Source organism: Danio rerio, chromosome 18, assembly GCF_049306965.1.
Source record: "Danio rerio strain Tuebingen ecotype United States chromosome 18, GRCz12tu, whole genome shotgun sequence".
Classification (NCBI taxonomy): Eukaryota; Metazoa; Chordata; class Actinopteri; order Cypriniformes; family Danionidae; genus Danio; species Danio rerio.
In genome coordinates this window covers 13,509,409-13,524,133 of record NC_133193.1, presented here as the reverse complement: position 1 = coordinate 13,524,133, position 14,725 = coordinate 13,509,409, and the positions used below count along the sequence as shown (strand labels likewise).

The following is a 14,725-nucleotide window of genomic DNA, read 5'->3' as shown; positions in this document are numbered from 1 at the left end:
TAAGCAATAATTTTACCATTGTTGTACAGACTGCCTAATAAACCAAACTTGCCTAGTTAAGCCTTTAAGTTGCACTGAATAATGATGTCTTGAAAAATATCTAGTAAAATATTTTGTACTGTGATCATGGCACAGATGAAATAAATCAGTTTTTAGAAATTATTTATTTAAATTGTTGTATTTAAAATGCATTGAAAAAAATCTTCTCTCCATTAAACTGAACTTGGGGAAAAATATTCACCTGTCTAACAATGTTTGAAATATCGTCTTTTGTGTTTAACAGAAAAAAAAGAAACTAATTAAGGTTTGGAGCCATGTAAGGATAATTAAATTTTCATTTTTGGATGAACTATAAATTATAAATAAATGATACTATCAATATTAGCATGGTATCCAACTGAAATGTAAAGGCTAAAGGATAAAATGGGGATTGTGACTAAAACAGTCAGTTCAATGGACTGCGAAACAAGGTTAAAGTAGAGTTTATTTATTTGAGTGGGACGGGGTGGGTGCATGTGTGCATTTATCCCGGGCGTGAGATTAAAGCACGGCTTTTTCCTTGCCATCTGGAGCCCTTGTGACAGAAGGATCTACTGTCCCACACACTCAAGCGTGCACACATGTTCACATTTTAGTCATCTTAAATTGAGGCTTTAAAAAACGAGAGACAAAAAAAATACACATTCTGTAAGCTAACATGACCACAACAAACATACTTTAACGACATGAAAGAAGACGCTGGTGGGACTCTAAATAAAGCTTTTTTTAATGAGCCATCATAGACCAGACTCTTTTAACAAACACTACAAACAAAAGCTGGATAGCCATGAAAAGAAGTCATCGGTTTTTCTCCAAAATGTATTCATTTTTCCCCTTTTTAAGCCTTTTATTTTTGTGTGAGTGTGTGTATTTGTAAAATTGTCTGTACATTTGTGTGCTTTATTTACTGCCCCAATTTTTTAAAGGGATACTTTATACAAAAATGAAACTTGCATTTTAATTTACTCACATTTAGGCCATTTTATTTTTGTTCAGAAAAACATCAATGTGAAAATTCAGCCAATATCTATTCTGCTTTTATCAGGAAAGAATAATCAGTCTACAGATGACTCTCAAAGTGTCTATCGCCCTTTTAGACCAAGGATGTAAACAATAACAATGGCCCTAATGTATTTCCCGTTTCACATTTTTAATTTCCATTGTTTCCGAGAATCCAACAAGGCATGCATGCTTCTAAATAATTTTATGGCAGCTGTTTTAACATTAAGCTATAGTTAAATTGCTTTTTGTTACAATTATGAAATAGTTTGATGACAAGCAGGAAATGTTCATGGGCCAATGACATCACCACATTGAAATGGTCTATTGCTAAAAACCTTCTTTAATAAAAAAAAAAAAAAAATCCAATATCTTGGATGGTCTGAGAATAAATAAACAGCAAATTTGGTCAAACAATCCCTTTAAATAAACTCTAACCATAGTTTGATTGGTTTTTGTTAGGGCTGCACAATATTGGAAAAAAAAGACTTCACTATGTTTTGTTTTTCTGTGAGATGAATATAATTTCACGAGATGACTTGAATAGCTCAATTTGGAAAATTCATCATTTTATATTGATTAAGATGATTTTGTAGAACAGATAATCTGCATAAATCAAACAGATAGCATTTTAATGTAGTAGTTTAATTCATAGTTTAATTAGTATTCAGGTACATAAACTGATTAATCAAATGTCATTAAATAACACTGCATAAAGAAATAAAAAACTTCAATTCATCTTTGATAAAAACTACAAATGTTATACAGTCTTATACACAAATACTCTTAAAGTTAGGGCTGCACGATATTGAAAAAATCTGATATTGCCATATTTTGTTTTTCTGTGATTATGTATTGCGATATGAATATAATTTCACTAGATTAATTGAATAGCTCCATTTGGAAAATTTTAATTCATTTAGATAGATTGGGATGATCAAGTCTTTTTCAATGCAGTGCATTTGCATTAATTACAGAAAATTACAAGCATATAAAAATATAACAGAGCAGAGGTAACAGGTCAATCCGCTTGTTAAGTGTGATGTAACGCAAAGCAGCTAATAATGGTAATAATAAACGTTTACATGCGATTTAAAACTTTTGAAAATCATGATCACAATATATATGTCCATGCCTAAAATCCGATGGCCAGAAAGTGATTCATTTTTTTATAAATGGTAAAATTTTTGGTATTTGTTATGCAGCAAGCCTAAAAATTTTTGTGTACACTATGACTTTATATAAAATTAAAAAACGTGATCATAAACGAATGATTTCTCCACTCAAATGAATGGCGGCTTGGACCCGGAAACAGTTTTACATACGTCACCACTTAACAAGCGGATAAAAAGTGCTCTATGGTTTTCTGTATAGTGCAACCATGGTCATGTACAGAAATAGAACAATCAAGCATAAAATGATTCAGGCTGCATCCGAAACTGCCTACTACTCAGTAGGTACTGCATTTGAATTTAAACGTACTACTCAGCTCAGCTGTTAAAAAAGTATGTTCTATAAAGTATGATTGTGAAAAGTATGAATGGAATTCGGATGTACTACATCTGCCATTTTGTCATGGTCACATGACCTACCCTCATCAGTTGCGTCGCTTCATTCCCATTTACGAATTCTCTTGCGGGGCATCATGGGATAGCACAGCATGCATGGGATGTGCACTTTAGAATCTCGCCAGAAGTCATCCAGGTACTTGCATACTGATTTTCAAATTCTATGAATTAGGACATACAACTCTGCTCGCATACTGATTTTAGCGCACTATATAAGGCAAGGCAAGGCAAGGCAAGGCAAGTTTATTTATATAGCACATTTCATACACAGCGGCAATTCAAAGTGCTTTACATAAACAAGAATAAAAGAAACAAATAAAAAATAAAAACAAATAATAAAACTGATTAAAAAAACATAAAAACAGGTAAAATGTGATATAAAAGAATGAAGAAGAAGAGAAAAACATAATAGTGCAATCTGTCGGACGCAGCACAGTGCTCATTCAGTAAAGGCATAGCTAAACAGATGTGTTTTTAGTCTTGATTTGAATGTGTCTAATGTTGGAGCACATCTGATCATTTCTGGAAGCTGATTCCAGCAGCGGGGGGCATAGTGGCTGAAAGCTGATTCACCCTGCTTTGACTGAACTTTTGGAACTTCTAGTTTATATGATCCTAAAGATCTGAGTGATCTGTTGGGTTTGTATTCAGTGAGCATATCTGTAATGTATTGAGGTCCTTGGCCATTTAGTGATTTATAGACCAGTAATAATACTTTAAAGTCTATTCTGAATGTAACTGGGAGCCAGTGTAGAGACCTGAGTACAGGTGTGATGTGCTCTGATTTTCTGGTTCTGGTCAGAATTCTGGCTGCAGCGTTCTGGATGAGCTGCAACTGTCTGACTGTCTTTTTAGGAAGGCCAGTGAGGAGGCCTTTACAGTAATCCACCCTGCTGCTGATAATATAGTATGAAAGTATGCGGTTTCAGGCACAGCCATGGTCATCATTGTATAAATAATTTTAAAATAATAATATCTTTATCTTTTATTCTTTAATAAATAATCTAATCCTGCAAATGCGGATACACGCCCTACTTAATCTCACAGTCATACACGTTAAAAACAAAGCAAACAAGCAACTTCACAATAACTCAATAATGTGGTTCCTGAACATTCATTCATTTATTTTCTTTTCGGCTTAGTCCAACCCTGCAATGTGACTACTGCAGATTTGCACATCGCAATATCAATCCAGAAACATTATATGGTGCATCCCTAGTTAGACCCGTTACAATAATCAATATATCGACTTATTGTGCACTATTTGTTTCTCAATAATTTTTGGTGTAGCAATATATATTTACAAATCCACAAATAACGTTAAAGCCATTTTACAAGGACATTTACACTTTACCTGACCGATGTCAAAGTAAATCATTGGACATTTACTTATTAGATAAATAAGACAGGGGAGTCCAAACTCGGTCCTGGAGTGCCAGTGTCCTGCACATGTTAGTTCCAACACCAATTAAACACAGCTGAACTAGCTAAGCAAGCTCTGTCTAGATATACTTGAAACCTCCAGGGAGGTGTAGGAGGAAGGGAGTTAGAGCTAAACTATGCAGAACACCAGCCCTCCAGTATATCGGACAACAAAAATTCTGTATTATGACAGGCCTAGCCTAGTTGTTGTGGAGATTTGTCATACGTTATGATATTTCTGAGTAAAAAATAAATAAATATGTGTCATATCCAAGATTGTGAGATTTCATATTTAAATAATATTTTTGCAGTTTATTAAAGTGACAGACATTTTCATTTGACGATTCGGAATACGCCTTCATTTGATTTATTCCTCCAAAATGGGCTCATTTCTGTAACATTCCACACTGTATAGAAAATCCATGTAATGACATTGCAGACGCCTCAATTAATCTAGGACACCTCAATCAATCAGCTTTCTTGCTCAAAACACAACATACAGCCAATCATTCTCTAAATCCCAAAGCGAAATAGCTGTGACATGTTAACAAGCTAATTTATGGTTCTATAGCATGTAATTAGCATTTATGTGGAGCTCTTGTTAGAGCATTAGAGTTGACGCGTCATGAATCTTGTTTACTGCTGTGCAGCTATAATAAGTGTAAATATTATGCTTTCCAATAAGACCATAAATGATGGATTTCCTCAAGGCATTTATAGATGCTTCTCTAAATGAGGCTCAATCAATTTTCAGTGTGTACGCATGCATTTAATGTGATTGGAAGCAACCATCACGCAAGAAGGCAATCTTCATCAGATTAATCCAGCATTTACAACAATACTGATTTGATTTTGATACTGAGATACTCTCAGTCGCATTACTACACATTATTATGTAAAAGAAAAAAAAACAAATAAGAAAGATATCTCTTTTAAACTGTGTATAAAGCTGCCAGTCATTATTGATGGTTATTCATTAATTTTCTTTTCGGCTTAGTCCCTTTATTAATCTGGGTCGCCACTGCGGAATGAACCGCCAACTTATCCAGCATGTTTTAAGCAGCGGATGCCCTTCCGGCTGCAACCCATCTCTGGGAAACATCCATACACACTCATTCACACTCAAAGACTACAGACAATTTAGCCTAGCCAATTCACCTGTGCCGCATCTCTTTATACTGTGGGGAAAACTTAAGTACCCAGTGGAAACCGAACGCAGGGAGAACATGCAAACTGACCCAGCCAAGGCTCGAACCAGCGACCTTCTAGATATGAGGCGACAGCACTACCTACTGCGCCACTGCGTTGCCTATTGATTGTTATTTAGTTTAATATGTTTTTCATGATAATGGTGACTGAAACCACAGATTTGTAAAGGTAAATGCATTAGTGAAAACAATGGTAACACTTTATAATAAGGTTGTATCAGCTAACGCATTTAATAACCTGAACAAACGATGAAAAATACATTTATTACAGTATTTGTTAATGTTAGTTCACATTAATGAAAACACAGTTGTTCATTGTTGGTTCATGTTAACCCACAGTGTGTTAACTCATGTATAGCATGCATTTGGATGTTAATAAGGCATCAGTAAATGTTAACCTAAGAGCTCTATAAGCTTCGTTCATGATTAGTACATGTTAGGAAGTACATTAAATAATGAAACCTTGCTGTAAAGTGTGAACAAAACAATTACGATATCCCAATTGCAGGTCATATTTCACCCAAAACATAAACGATACTTTCCATGAAGAAAATTAAACTTGCAGTGCATCCAGAGATTTTACTTGATTTGTTGTAATTAGTTGTGATTACTGTAAGTAATATTGTGCTGAGTTTTTAATCTAATCACCAATCACCAATCTCGGTCCTGGAAGGCCGGTGTCAACTTGCCTCAACACACCTGCCTGGATGTTTCAAGTATACCTAGTAAGACCTTGATTAGCTTGTTCAGGTGTGTTTCATTAGGGTTGGAGCTAAAATCTGCAGGACACCGGCCCTCCAGGAACAAGTTTGGTGACCACTGATCTAAATGATCCTAAATGCTTAAAATATTGTCACAATGCAATAAGCTTTTTGTATATATATTTTTTTCTCTAAGCAAATATCACTTCATATGTCATGTTTCTTTGATTGTAGATGAAACGTGACCTGAACAGGTTTCAGTGAATAGGTATAAATATATTTGTATTATCTGTATCTGTATTTGTATTTGTATTATCAGTGTTGTTTAGGGATATTAATGATTACTCAATAGACCATAACCCCTTTCAATTGATCAAGGTCAAGGTATAGATTAGTCTGTCAAACTGTAAGGATATATTGAATACAATAAATAGAAAGGTTGGTTATTTTACTGCATGATGAGGAAAAATAGTGGTATTACAGATTTTAAAGAAAATATCTTAAAGGGGTTGTCCGGAGTGTATTTTTAATGTTTGGTTGTGTTTAAAAGATGCAAAGCAATGTGTGCTCATGCTTCATTTGTAAAAAATCATGTTATTTTTTATATGTCTTTGATTGCTATTCAGCTGACATGAAATGACTGTCATATTTCCTAGTTCCTCTGAAAGACTCACTCTGAAGAGGCTCTGATTGGTCAGTTAACATAATGTGCTGTGATTCACAAATCAGCTCCATGTCACCAGGAAAAACGTCACGCTCCTACAAGCACTTTTGACCTGTGTAAATACTGTCAGTCCGTGTTAGCCGTATCAGTTTGAGTCCGAATCAGGCATAAAATGACACAGAGGATACTGCTAAACCTCACACCTGCTCTCTAAAATAAAATCAGACAAGTGTCTTTCACATATATTCGGATTATAAGCATGTGCACGTGATAGAGAGACACACATAGAGGTGAAGATTGTGGGTGTTAACATCGGTTTGACGGATAAATATGAATTTGTAGCTAAATTGTTAACGATGCCAAACAGCATTTCCGGTTGTTTACATCATTTGTATAACATACCATTAACACTAAAAACTGTGCATATAACAGATCAATTTTATTTACAGGTTGTGGCTCACAATGAGCAATGTTGGATGGAGCTTTTAGGCGAATCTAGCACTGAACTAGGCAAGATTCTGGAAGCTGTCCTTTGTCAAATACTAACTATATATTTTTAAAATAATTCTCTGGAACTTTTAAAATAATTACTGGAATAATTTAAAGTAAATTGCAAGCACTTCTCTCTTTGTGTTGTGTCCTTTGGAAGCCCAAATGTAGAAACAGAAGAAGCTCTGTGGAAAGAGCAGCGTTTGGACGGCATTTTAGCTTTCTCTGCTTTAACAGTGCGTCCGGCCAAGCCCCTTTGCTGCGATGGTGAATGTGCGTAACCTGAAGTGTTTGTGGCTTCACTAACCCGGATGTATTTTTTTGTAGTGCCCAAACTTCGTTCACTATAGTCTTTGCTAAGCGAACTCTTTAAAAGCCAAGGTCTCCCTTTGCATTGAACTTTGAGCGTATTACATTTAAAGATGTTGTTTATATATTCACACATCTACATTACACATTAACTAAAGTTTAAAATATGATATCCTAGTGGACCACCCCTGTAATATTAAAAGGAAACATAAGTTGACCACAGATCTTATCGATGTTGTAATGAATGCTCTTAAATAATGTGGCATAGTTGACAGCAAGCATAAGCTATTATTGAGGTTGTATGGTCTGTCATTTATAGTCTGTCCTTTACAAAAGCTTTAAACAGACGCGTGTGTGGTGACCATAGGCGGTGACCACAGTGATGTGAAGCCTATGAAGAGGCACCATTAACCTGTATCCTACTAAAAAAATAGTTTAGTTTTTTTTTTTAAATATAATGTTCCATTACTTAAAATGTCTTTTTTTTTAGTTTCTACAGTGCTCAGCATATATAAGAACACCGCTTACGAATCTATCCTTTAAATTCATATTTTTAATAAGAAGCTATACCATATTAAATTTGTGCATATACATTAGATTAGTCAGTACTGAAGCCAAGTCTGGAACTTATCTAACAAGATAACATACGATAAAGGTCAAAAACTATTAAACCCAAATTTATTTGTTAGAGAAAAATATTAAATACAAATTTAAAAAAAAGAGGAAAAATCACGAGAAGCAAAAATACATTTAGTTAAAATGTTGAAGGTTCTAATTTTTTTTTGCAATACTTTGCTTGAATTTAATTGTATCATATTTCAATTTCTAAAGATGCTCTGTGACTAAAATATTATTTCACTAAATATATCTGTTTAATAAATTTGTTTTGTTTAAAAGCACCAAAACATATGACCTATATTCACTGAGAAAGGGATAAAAAATGTTAATTATTAAAATGGAGTGTACTTAATTATGCTGAGCACTGTATATACTGTAAAATGAATGCTTAGCTTATTTCAATGTGATCATTATGCAATTGCACGTTCAGCTTATTTTTTAGTAGCCTAGATTCGTAAACGATGTACAGTTGAAGTCAAAATTATAAGCCCCCTTTTGAAATAGTTTTTTCTTTTTTAAATATTCCCCAAATTACGTTAAAGCAAGGACTTGTTCCCAGTATATCTGATAATATTTTTTCTTCTGGGGAAAATCTTATTTGTTTTATTTCGGCGAGAATAAAAGCAGTTTTTAATTTTTTAAAAAACATTTTAAGGTCAAAATTATTAGCCTCTTTAAGCTTTAGTTTTTTCTATAGTCTACAGAACAAACCAACAATATACAATAACTTGCCAAATTATCCTAACCTGCCTAGTTAACCTAATTAACCTAGTTAAGCTTTTAAATGTCACTTTAAGCTAAATATCAACATCTTAAAAAATATGTAGTAAAATAGTATTTACTATAATGGCAAAAATAAAATAAATCAGTCATTAGAAATTAGTTGAGGGGGGTAATAATTCTAAATAATTCAACTGTAGTCTTTACAAGCAGATTGTTTATAAGGACTAGGCTACTAATAACTATAATTCTCCAAAAGGAAAAGGCTTGGATGGATTGTCAGTTCAATGTATCATATCATTCAAAACTTCATTGTGTTTATGATAGAGTGGTGATTAATCGATTCATTGATTGTTAATTTAAATGATCATCGATTATGGGATTTTGTAGAAACTGCCATTCCTAATGTGGTAATTAAGAGTATGATTAGGTTTTGCTAATTCAATCTTCTTGCGAATTAGACAGAATAATACATTTCTTGTGAAATAAACATTCAAAAATCAGGTCAATTAAAAATAAAAAACTGAAAAATTAAAGTTAATTATAAACGCATTCAAATGAAATTGGTATATAACACTATTAATAATAAAGTACATTCTTTTTTAAATGCACTTTTATCAAGAGTAAACGAGCAATAGTGACAACGTGTACATTGACATAAGTAATCAAATTATTTGCCTTAATTTGAATAAGACTAATATGATTAAGGTGTTTACATTGGTTGCTTTTTGAATGTTCCTTTCATGATCCTGTTTTACACATTATAGCACATAATTCGATTAACATAATTGCATCACCACGCTATCCATATTTCCTCTGGAATTTCATGTAATTTTGGGTGTTTCATTTGTAATTTGTTGACTTTGACTGCAGTTTGGCAATTTCAATTTCATTCTGGAACATTTCATGCATGCCCCCTGTCACAAACGAGATATTGAATGCGAGTATGAACTGCTGGAAGAGTGTTGTTTTAATGGAATTTGATATCGCATGCTGAATGGGAAGAAAAAACCTCCGCAATTCGCGATGCAGGTGTCTGTGGTCCTTCACTGATTCAGTAGGTGCAGTGTCAAACAGCCGTGTGTGTTCAGACTATACTGTTGCAAAATGCGTTGAAAATCCTACACTATGCTAATAGTTTGATTAAGGTGTTTACATGTCTGTATACACTTCAGTTACGCTACTAAAATCGGAATACTCCACATGTCTTACTCCGATTTCTGTTCAGTTCGATTATGAATTTAGTCAGATTAGGGTAATCGAAAATCACTGTTTACATGGTAGAGTCTTAATCAGAGTATTGTCTTAATCGTATTAAAATCTGATAATTGGTGTCCATGTAAACGTACTCAGGGTTATAAAACTAGGCAAAGTCTTATGGATTTTTCATAATGTTGTTTTAAAACATTGTCGGTCTTTTAAATATTTTGTGGCATTGCTATGGAATAAACTACCTGTGGATATTAAACGTATTACAAATGTGGTTAGTTTTAGTTTCAATTCTGAAAGCTGGCTCTTAAGCAGGATAGTATGTTAATGGATTTTACAGTGTTAAAATGTTGTTTTTTTTGTGATCATCACAGCGTACTTGTTTCCACAAGTAGTATTATCTACGCTTCACATCAAGGACCACAATGGAAATAAGTTTGTTTAAAACTTTATTGTGTATATCTTTGATGACTGAAGTGTATCTATCTACTTATTTTTTGTCAAAAAAAAAAAAAAAAAAAGAAAGAAAGAAAATCAAGGATTTGGCAATTTGACACAAGTTTCTTAGAAACGGAAGACTTTATGCTTCTACTGGTGTAATTTACTGGAGTAAATAACTTGTATATCATCCAGTACTTTATTGAAATTGCCTACAAACTAAATAAACAAACCAGATAAATAACAGAAGCTGTGTTTTTATAAAGCTAAAAGATATCAAATTCTCTTCCTCACCGCAAAACTTGCACAAGTCAAAAACTCAATCTAAATAAGTCTATTAAATAACATCAATGCAAGCAGAAATCTTGACATATGTGAGTTGAAGGTCACACGTAAGGAAACATATTAGGAAAATACCTGCTGTTCTGTCGGATCTCCAGTGTGGCTGAGTTTGCATTCTTCTCGCATTGACAAAATTTTTCTTCATCTTAATCTGACGGCAATAATCTGAGCAACAGGGAAATGCCCACTGCGTGCAACACGCATTACATACAAATGTCACCAAAAACGAACTGCTGCATTTGTTACTTTAGTTCTTCCTGTGGTTGTTTTACTCCTTCCCCTCACCGTTCACGAAACTGGTTTAACAGCCAGAGTGAGATGATGCTGGACAATGATTGTACGTACATGCTCACTGAAGACACCATAAACAACAGCCCAAAAGATGCCGATACCTCAAGAAGAAAAATCAGCACAGGAGCGGAAGCATTTCAAATGTTATGAAACACCGAATGACTACTAGCGAATAGGTAAAGGTGTATATAAGCATCTGAGCGAGAGATCAATGAGTGGGAGGCTTTCGCATGTGATACTATCAACAAACCAACCCACTTTCCAGTGCTCTTCTTCATATCTCTCTATCTCTCTTTCGTCTCAGTGTGAGAAGAGACTCTGGAAACCTTTGCTTTTGGGCATACAAATAATTAGACCTGGTTATGAATAAATAAAATTCAACAGACTACCCTCAAACAAATTATTTTGCTGCTTGTTCAGTCTACTTATTTAAAATAAGATAAATCTGCCTTTTAAAGCAAAAGCAGTTTAATTTTAAATTATTGGAACTGGAAGAAACCATGCTGTCAGTTAGTAGGGCTTGTTTCTAAATTCTATGCCTTCTTAGTTTACCTTGATTCCTCAGTTTATGATTCTTTGAAACCACTATGGGAACGGGACTTAGGAGTTCTGTTTATTTCTGAAGATTGGTCCAAGATCTGTGATAGTTCCAAAACGTAGCTCGATTTCCAATAATGAACAAAATTGTAATTTTCTTCACAGAATTTATTCTACAACTGTATTTTGCATAAAATGTTCCCAGCTTGTTCCGACCCCATTTAAGAGCAAAACTTGTAAGGGCACATTTTTTCATGTATTTTGGTGAACATTCCTGTGTTCATATCCAAACATTTTGGAAAGCTTCTTTAATAAGGAGAAAATAGGAATATGTTTTATTTTCTCCCACTCACTTTTTTTTTTTTTTTTTTTTTTGAATGACATTCTTGAAGATCTTTTTGTCTCAGACCTCAAACCTTTTTGTTTACAACAGGCTATAAGCACAGCTAGTGTTCTTCAGCCATCGATGAACTTTTGGGCGAAAGGTGTATGTGATTACTTTCAGTTTCATACAGTTCCTTTTAAAGCATCGATGTTGTAATGTGTTTCAAATATAATCAGTTAGACTTAAGCACCTATTTGATTGTTAAAGCGTGAAAAGTTCATTAGCAGCAGGCTAGTGCAGAAATTCCATTGAAAATACTGGGGTAAAATAAATTTCCATATTTTAAAGACGTGTCGAGGGAAAATATAATTTATTGCAGTGATTCTTGTTTGATCTAAAATCTACTTTATATTGCATCTCAGCCAGGCAGTGAGGATTGCTGCTTTCTAAAGAAATCTGATCTTAAACACTGCAATTTAGTATGGGATGACAATTAACCGGAAGCCCAGGGGCTGGCTGATTAAAAGTCTGTGTGCATATAGGCCACTCTTACATTTCTAGCTAAGAAATGTATATTACTAAAATGGTCTACTTCATTAATTCTAACTTTTTCCATGTGGATTTCTCAGTTGTCAGTCTTTCGTCCTTTGGAAACATTAACTTATGACCTCAACCACAAACAGGAAAAATTCAAGAGACTTTGGAAACCTACACAAATGTTGAGTTTTTATTTTATGTTTTAAGAGAGTTCTGGCTTCTTTTGTTTTGATTGTTTTTGTTTTGTTAAACAGATACATTTGTAAATTTTATTAACAGTTTTCTAGATTGATTTGTCTTATTTCTTGAAACAAAAATTACAGAATCAAAATTCTAAGATCATTTGGCAAAACAAAGTTACAGTTAAGCACAACACTATGGCTTACTTGCAAAAGCTCACACCTTTCCCAAAACAGTTCACTCATGTGTCAAAACCAAATTTTCTTCTCATTTAAACTGCCACTGCCCCCAAAATGCTTCGTCCCTTTAGCATTGTGTAAGCACTGCAAGTCAAAATGTTTAGATGTTTTGTCATTATGGCACAGGACCACTAAAATGTCCCTTATGTCCACCTTACAATCTTAGCCCAGTCCTTTATTGACAATGGTTACTGTACTGTTTTTGTCTAGCTAACAGAATACAAGTGTGTATAAAACTGAAAAAAAGAAATAGGATTTTAGGGTAAGAGTAGCCTCCAAGGTTTGACGTCACACATTGCACTCATACAGCCAAGGTAAAGGTAACTCCTTTTATTTGTATTTTTATGTAATGATCAACCACACAAAGTAACTTCCACATATCAGAGCAAAAAGCTGGAATACATTTTAATCAAATGTTCCAAGCATTCACCTACTGTATGGTATTCATGATATTATGGTCTTCTTGACTAATTTTGACAAATGAACAGACTATTGTGCATGTGATGACTTATACAATGAAATGACGCTGACACATTTTGCAGAGAACAACCATTAGACTGAGAATTAACAATCAGTTTAGATCAACAAAATCTATTCACTTGGAAATTGTGCTAAATCTGTACTTAATCATTTGCAAAGATGTACTTAGACATGTGCAATTTAATTAAATTAATAAGAAATTAAATTCTGTTGTGTACAATTGCCAAGTGGTTTAGATGCTTGTCCATGTTTTTTTGAGAATGTAATTTCTGTTTCAATAAATGAGCCAAACCAATGGAGAAAAACTGTAATTGGCATTTCTTGTGGTTTGTTTGCTTGTTTGTCTGATCGTCTTTGTTGTACTACTTGAACATACTTAAACTTAATCGATTTGTGTTGGAATTGTGTGGAACCCAGTGTTGTTTACAGTTGCTGGAAATAGTTTTTATCTGCTTTTGATTTCTGCGTACGCTGACTTACAATATTTCAACAGTTCAGGTCATAAACAAAGCCTTATTTTGTCACCTAAGCAAAACAAATGCAATTAAATTTATAAAAAATGTTCATAAACTCAAGAATTGAGAGTGCATGCTTGTGCAGAAATTACCATTATATGATGCTTAAGTGCTGTGAAGCTGTGTTGCTATGCAGTTGCTAAGGTGTTCTGGGTGGTTGCAAAGTGGATTTCTAATGTCAAATCCCATTGGCTGTGTCTGAAATCACACACTTTTTAAGGGGACAGCCATTTGTAGTGGAAGTCGCTGAGTGCACTCATTCAGTCCTGTAATGCAACACAATTACAAATGTACTCTCAGCGTCTAAAATAATACCACTGTTAGGGGCATGCTGAATGGATTCCTTTATGAGACCCATGAGGTACGCTAATAACTAAATGACATAATCATAATAAATGTATCACTTTAAGGACTTTCATAAGTAAATGCTGCAATTTTTACATTCCCCAGATTATATTTAAAATGGACAATATTCTTTGCAGATTTCACAATAAAATAACAATTACACTATCAAAAATATGTATTAATCATTCATAAAATGTATGATTAATCATGGGAGTTCGGAAACTGACATTCCTAGTGCAGTTAATGTAATGTAATGTGTATTTATATAGCACATTTAGTATGTACGCCCATACACCCAAAGCTCTTCACAATCACGGGGGGTGTGGTCTCCACACCACGACCAGTTTGCTGCATCCCCTTCGATGATATGACGACAGCCACAGTACAACAGCACCAGTGCTTACCACACACCAGCAATTGGGAGAGCGGAGAGACAGAGATACAGCCAATTTTGTGGGAAGGGACGATTGGGAGGCCATGATTAGTAAGGACCGATAGAGGGAATTTGGTACACACCTACTCTTTATGAGATGTGCCATGGGATTTTTAA

The 14,725-nt window shown here is 34.1% G+C and overlaps 1 protein-coding gene across 11 annotated transcripts in view; it reads right to left on the bottom strand.

The window, feature by feature from the left end:
- Window positions 1-14,725, bottom strand: part of fgd4a (FYVE, RhoGEF and PH domain containing 4a) — a 117,063-nt gene that overhangs the window by 69,192 nt on the left and 33,146 nt on the right. For 2 of the 11 annotated variants that reach the window (XM_073929140.1, XM_073929143.1), the window contains exon 1: window positions 10,802-10,973. In XM_073929140.1, coding sequence (XP_073785241.1) covers window positions 10,802-10,871 — 70 coding nt within the window. In that variant the 5' untranslated portion in view covers window positions 10,872-10,973. 11 annotated transcript variants of the gene reach the window in all.